The 6,549-nt window shown below is 56.1% G+C and overlaps 1 protein-coding gene across 1 annotated transcript in view; it reads right to left on the reverse strand.

The window, feature by feature from the left end:
* POLE (polymerase (DNA directed), epsilon, catalytic subunit) overlaps positions 1–6,549 on the reverse strand; it is a 26,492-nt gene that overhangs the window by 19,485 nt on the left and 458 nt on the right. The window contains exons 2-17 of the mRNA XM_006768759.2: positions 6,127–6,207; positions 5,745–5,789; positions 5,502–5,594; positions 5,063–5,217; positions 4,786–4,927; positions 4,597–4,677; positions 3,640–3,747; positions 3,217–3,327; positions 2,878–2,963; positions 2,488–2,607; positions 2,005–2,137; positions 1,803–1,916; positions 1,518–1,730; positions 1,207–1,314; positions 210–338; positions 34–136 (exon numbers count right to left, since the gene is read on the reverse strand). Coding sequence (XP_006768822.1) covers positions 34–136; positions 210–338; positions 1,207–1,314; positions 1,518–1,730; positions 1,803–1,916; positions 2,005–2,137; positions 2,488–2,607; positions 2,878–2,963; positions 3,217–3,327; positions 3,640–3,747; positions 4,597–4,677; positions 4,786–4,927; positions 5,063–5,217; positions 5,502–5,594; positions 5,745–5,789; positions 6,127–6,207 — 1,822 coding nt within the window. The remainder of the gene's footprint in view (positions 1–33; positions 137–209; positions 339–1,206; positions 1,315–1,517; positions 1,731–1,802; positions 1,917–2,004; positions 2,138–2,487; positions 2,608–2,877; positions 2,964–3,216; positions 3,328–3,639; positions 3,748–4,596; positions 4,678–4,785; positions 4,928–5,062; positions 5,218–5,501; positions 5,595–5,744; positions 5,790–6,126; positions 6,208–6,549) is intronic.

Here is a 6,549-nt window from a genome sequence, read left to right on the forward strand (position 1 = left end):
CTGCTGAGCAACCCCAGCCCGGCAGGCACTCACTGAACTCGCCCCTCCACTGCCAAGCCATCTTCCTCTGGCAGTTCGCCCCCGGCTTGTTGAAGTCACAGGCCGCACAGGTGGCCTCGTCCACCATGGCGGAGGGCTGCGGAGGGGACGGGAGGGAGCAGTTAGGGCCAAGCAGAAGAACTCCACCCTGACGCAGGCGTCCGTCTTACCTGCAGGCGGTTCGTCAGGATGATGTTGGGGTACATGGCGCCCACGTCCAGGTGGTAGATAAGGGGACACTCGATACGGTTAGGAACATCTTTCAGGGAGGTGAGCTTGGCCTTAATCTGATCACACACCTACAGAGGAAGAGGAAGGAGGTGGAGGCTGGAGACTAGTGAGACCGAAGACAGCCCAACAGCAGGCTGGGAGGTGCTGGAGGCTTGCACCAAAGAGCAGAGCCCTAATGAGGACAGCATGGCAGGAGCAGAATTGGAAGTGGGAGAAAACTGCTGAATCTGTTACAAGATGTTCCTTGGAACCGATCCTAAAACTGGTACAAACGGCCCCCAGGGGAGTCAGCGAACGCGCTGCAGTGCTGAGCGGAGCCCGACAGTGTCCGCGGGATCAGGGCCAGCACGGGGGAAGGTGCCTGGGGCCCGCAGGCAGGTGACACACCGCAAAGGACACTTGGTGCTCGTATTTGATGGATTTTAGTCACTCTGTCCTACTCGGTAATTCTAAGAATTTACTGTCATCACTAAAAAATTTTTTTAAATCTTCACCAGAGGACATGCTTAGAGAGGGAGAGAGTGCGCAATATGCATGCATGTGAGAGAGAAACAAGTGAATGCTCCCCGACTGGGGAATCAAACCCACAACCCAGGTATGTGTCCTGCCTGGGAATTGAACTGACAACCTTTCGGTGGCTGGGATGACACTCGACCAATGGAGCCACTCTGGCCAGGCTACTGTCCTTTTAAAGGCCCCTTAACGAGAAAATAAACTGAAAGCCTCCAATAGCTCCTCGCTGCCTACTGAATCTGTGGGCTAAGACCCCCCCACGTTCCCAGAGCCTGTGAAGCTCTCCCAGCCAGTAAGTCGGGCGTCGACTTTGACAACACTGTCAGCCGTCTCAGGGCCCAAGCACCAGCACACAGTAGGTGCACGACAGGCCACGTGTGAAGGAACCAGTCCACGGGTGTGGGAACACCTCCAGAGAGCTACCTCTTGGAAGTTGGTGACCTGCTCCATGGGCACCTTCTCCTCTTCCTCAATGGCGTGACGCATGGTCTTCTCCACCCGCTGCAGCAGGAAGTCAAAGGCAGCGGGATTCTAGAGGAAGTGACCGGGAGGGGCACAGATGAGACGGTGAATGCTCTGGCAGCCACCAGCCTACCTTGGACGGGACGCTGCACTGTCCTGGACGAGGGCAGGCCCGACAAAGGACGCCTGGTGGCCCACCAGGGGTGAGGGCTTTCCTTCAGCCCTGGTGGCTCCTGGGTGCCTCTAAGCCGCGGGAGACCCCAGGGGCGCACCATCCTGAACCGGCAGGGGATGTCACTGCGGAACACGCCCGACTCGAGGGCCTCCACGTGGCCGCCCACGTAGGTCTCGGCGTCCAGCACGTGGCCGTCCTCCGTCAGCTTGTTGAACTCCTGCTCCTGCTTGTTGGGGAAGACGATGTTGGCGTGGAAGGCCTGCACCATCAGCAAGGCCTCGCACAGGGTCCCGGAGCCCTTCCGCAGCACCTACGGGGAAACACCAGGCTTCAAACCACGGCCCAGTCCACACAGGCTGCCAGGACCGGGAGAGGCACTGACCTCATCAGGCTCCATGGGGATGATGGTGCACAGGGCGAATATGAAGGGGTGGACGTACTTCATGTACAGGTAGTACGTGGCCACTGCGTCCGACACCGAATACGTGGCCAGAGTCTGAGGAGAGCACATCAGAGATAAGGGCCACGGCATGTCCGGAGATCCCCTTGACCCCCAGAACCCCGAGTCAGCGTGGCACAGGAACCTGGGGCTGCTCGGTGGCCATCCGGCACATGTCCTCGGGGTCCAGCTCCACAGGGTCGTAGCCCAGCTTGGCTTTGGCGGCCGCCTTGAGGTTGTGGCTGCCCACAGGGAGGTAGCTGTCCCTCTTCACCCACCTAGAAAAGAGAGCAAAGGCCAGAGGTGAGTCTGAGACCAAGTCCAGAAACCTGTGGAAGGTGGCAAAGCTGGACACACACAGCAAGGTGCAGAGACCTAACAGGCACCCCAAGATCTGCACGAAGACCCCACATGGTGCAGGCCCCTCGTGAAAATCACTCACCTGGATCCAGGTAGTTTCACAAACACACCTGCAAATTCAGGAGATGCCAGAGCCTGCAGCCGCTGTCTTCAGCGAGGAGGGCTGTTCCCAGAGGCTCCCTCCCTCCCTCCCAGGTGTGGACAGGCCTGCACCCGTGGATGCCCTCCCAGGACACTGACAAGCTGCCAGGGGAGCGGCGGGACCTACCTGAGGCAGTCCATGTGGATGCACTGGGGCGCCTTGTACTCCCCTTGGCTGTCCTTCTGGAATCCGATCTCCTGGTACATGCTCAGTCCGTGGACAGCTGCTCTGGCCTCCACAAAAGGCCTAGGGACCAGAGAGGTTGGACAAGCACTTTCAGGTTAGTCTCCAATCCCCTCAGGGACAGGGAAGACTGTGCCCAGGGGATGCTGCGCTACCCCAGGAGCTCCTCACACCGACTCCTCAAATGCAGCGCCCTCCTGCCCCTCCCCTCCCACTTTTCCCATCATTACCATCTCTCAGCATACACTTCAGTAGCATTAGGTATATTCCCAATTCGTGTAACCTGCCCTCCTGAACACTTTTAGTTACTTACCAATTAGACATTAGACTCACCAGTCAAAAAAGTCCCCATTGTAGGTGACCATGATGGTGGGTTTGGTCTCCTGCACATGTTCAAACCATCTTTGGATGAGATGGACCTGAATTCAACGCATCAGGCACTCAGAGGGTTGCTTTTCCTCTCAAACTCCTTCCAAGCACCTCTCCCCAAGTTCTGGAAAAGCAACCTCGCGCAACCCTTCATTAGCGCCTGCACAAGCGTGAGGGTCACAACAGGGACCCAAGCCCAGAAGCTGCTGCTCTGACCGTAGGCACGCCGAGGCCTCAGAAGGGTCAGCATGCCTCTCCTCCCACCTCACCACAGCACCAGCAGCTTCCCAGCGACACCTCTACCTCGTCAGGCTCATTGAAGACACAAAAGGGCCCTTCATACTCCGGCTTGGGGGTGAACTCAAAGTCCTCAATGTCCTCTGCCACGATCTCCCTGTTGGTGATGAGGTAGCCCTGGAAGTTCACCAGCAGGTGCGTGGGTTAGACACAAAGCTGAGCACGCCTCTTGGCACTCGGCCCAGAAACTCAGACCACAACAACCTGAGCAGCACCGGGAGCTGCCTGAGCGTCCACACCCTGAGCGTCAGACTCCCATCGGAAGGGGGAGCGTGCTGGTGTCCGAACAGCCTGCTTGCTCACTTCCCTGGATTCCACTCACTCATTATTCACCCAAAACTGTGAGTCGTGGGGTGAACACTGTTCTGGTTTGGGGACCGACAAGGTCCCTATTTCCAGGGAGCTCACACTCCAGAAGGCACTGCTCACCTGGCCATCAATCATATAGGAAATCATCATAATCTGGTCAGTCTCAGCATCAGGAAACTTGAGGGGCAGTTTGGTCGTCTCAATGTCAAATGCCAAAACCACGGGGTCCTAGAGGGACAAACGTAGCATGAATCGGTCACAGAACAAACACACCTTCAGCTGCTAAAACCAAGAGGCCAGCTGCCACAGGGAAAGGCTCCCCAAAACGTGGAACAGGCGTCTGGGGCTATCTGGCCCACAACAAGGATTCCACTCCCCCTGGTGGAGTGACAGCCAACAATATGAGAGAAGGCTAGATCGCAGGAAAAGCCTACGACTGCACAACACCTGAGTCTCAAGGCTCCTTAAAGTGCATGACCTCATCCAGGACGAGATGCTCAGTTGGTCAGAGCATCGTCCAGATACACCAAGGTTGCAGGTTCAATCCCCGGTCGGGGCACATACAAGAACCAACCAATGAAGACATGAGTAAGTGGACCAACAAATCATTGTTTCTTTCTCTCCCGTCCTGTTTCACAAAATCATAAAAAAAAAAGCATGACCCCATTTTGGCCTTCGTGACAACCCTGACAGAAGACTGGCTCAGTCAGGGCTGACATCGCCATCTTATGAGAAAACATGATCGCGAAGCTGTCCCTGAGCCAAGGCCTTCGTTATGAATCCATTCTCACCACATCACTCGCTATCAACTCCCTGCGTGGAAGCTGAGGTGCTCCCTCCCACACTCAGATCCAGCCCAGCTCACACACACATCACCCGGGGAGACACAGGCACAGGTGACATTATACTCGAAGCCAGAAACTGACCTGAAAAGTGACTAGTCCACAACTCCTTCCAGGGAGTATTTAGGAAAAAGAAGCAAGCAAACCTCTGAATCAAATTCACTTTCAGCACTGAATTAGACCTCTCCAAAAACCAACGGGAAACTGGGGTGGAGGAGATGCAAGCAGCACTTACGGGCCGTTCAACCAGGTCATCTCTGCGGGTGATCTCCACCGGCGAGGCGCTCCCTCGGTGCCTGACGTTGTACCAGTGTGCCTGCAGGACGGGGAGCCCTGAGCTAGAGTTCTGCATCTGTTTTCGTGGATTTACCCTTCAGTCCCACCTCCTGCAGTCAGGCATCATCCATGAGCCACGCCCACTCACCACGTGGATCTTCAGGTCGATGGAGAGGCGGATGTGGTAGGGCACGTCGTACTCTCGCATGTCCACAATGTTGTCCAGTTGGTCCGCAATCTTCTTAGAGGTTTCCTCTTCGTCCATGATCACACTGCCCCCTTGCAGAACACTGTGATAGAGCGAGCAAGAGAGAGAGAGAACTTAATTGCTGAGTTTTCCCACCTCCCATCCATCTTGTCAATTTAGGAAAAATGGGAAAGTCCTGTGGGCTGACTGGCTGCTCTGCCCACAGGAGGAAACCTACCTGGAGAGCATAGCCGTGTAGGTGTCACTGGTGTGGCCCTGCTCCCGGTTCTTCCTCACGGAAGGGGAGATCTCCTTCCTCACTCGGACAAGGTCCTCCACGGTGTGGAAAGACAGCTTAATGTAATTTCGCTTCAAACCCACCAAGTGATTTGGCTGCAGAGTGAAGAGATCATGCTTATGAGCTCCAGGAGGACGGGTTTTATTGGAGAGAGAAAATAAGGGCAGGATGGCTCAAAGGTGAATGTACTTGTCAAAGAGTTGGCAGCTCCAAGCACCTTGTCCAACCTTGCCTGTGGGACCAACGTCCAGGCGTCAAGGCCCCATCGTCGGTACTTCCCCACACCCACAGGTGCCAAGCTTGGCCTCCTGCCAGGTCCCTGCCGGCCGGCAGAGTGGGCCCAGCTTTACATACCCTGGAGGGTCTGAGGGACACTCACCAAGTCCAGATCCTCTTTGGGAACGGTCTCTACTTTAGCAAGTTTACCCTGAAACTTCTTGGAGAGAAAAGACGAAACTTCTCGCTCACAACCCTAAGTCAGGACCAGAGGAAAGGCCTCTCTGTTAGTAAAGCCCATCTCCTTCCCTGCGGTCCCGCCAGAGGCCTCTTCACTCCCAGTCCCAAGGCTCCCCCAGAACAAGGAGGCACAGTTCATCGGAAATGACTCTCAGGGGCCAGTTACCTTTCTGGCCGCAATGTAGAAGTATGGTTTGTAGGGCAGCGCCACCTGCAAGAGTCACCAACCCGTTCAAGGGCGATGAGAAGGGAAAAGAGAGAATGGTGAAGAGAGGCTGCTAGACCCAGTGCACCTGGCCTTGTCACATAGGAGAAACGGGGCCACAGGGACTTAGGGCCGCATGACCCCGCACCTTCCCAGCGTCTCTCAGCACAGCACACCCTCAGCGGGCGCTGAGGCGCTGCAAGGGCCATGCTCCCGATGGGCTCCAGGCAGTGGCACAGGGAGGCCTCCCAAGCCTTGCAGCTGCGAAGCTAAATGAACATTCTCATTCTCGGCTCAGTGGAGCCTTGTCAGAGTGGGGCGCACCTTGGTTGCAGGGGCTCACCTTAAATCTGCTCCCATCATCTTGAATAAAGTAGTAATCCACTGCACTGACCAGGCGTTTATCTTCATCTAAAACCTCAGTCTGCAAGAGAGTCAGTATGGGCACGAGGTTATCCTCTACACGGGAGGGGGGGGGGGATTGGGTCTGGCGCTTGCCAAGGCATTATGGGTGAGTTACTGAAATGCTCGACCAGCCCGAGGCAATTTGCTCAGTGGCTAGAGTGTCGGCCTGCGGACTGAAAGAGCTCGGGTTCGATTCCGGTCAAGGGCATGTACCTGGGTTGCAGGCACATAGCTGACAATTTTGTCTGGTCCACGGACGACGTCATACATACCCAAATGGCCCTTGGCAGGAAGAGGGTCCCCACTCTGCTCTACACAGAGCCCCTTCCTCCTGCTCTTCATGAACCACACACCCCTCCCC

This window comes from Myotis davidii, unplaced genomic scaffold (genome assembly GCF_000327345.1).
Source record: "Myotis davidii unplaced genomic scaffold, ASM32734v1 scaffold43, whole genome shotgun sequence".
In the NCBI taxonomy this organism is placed as follows: Eukaryota; Metazoa; Chordata; class Mammalia; order Chiroptera; family Vespertilionidae; genus Myotis; species Myotis davidii.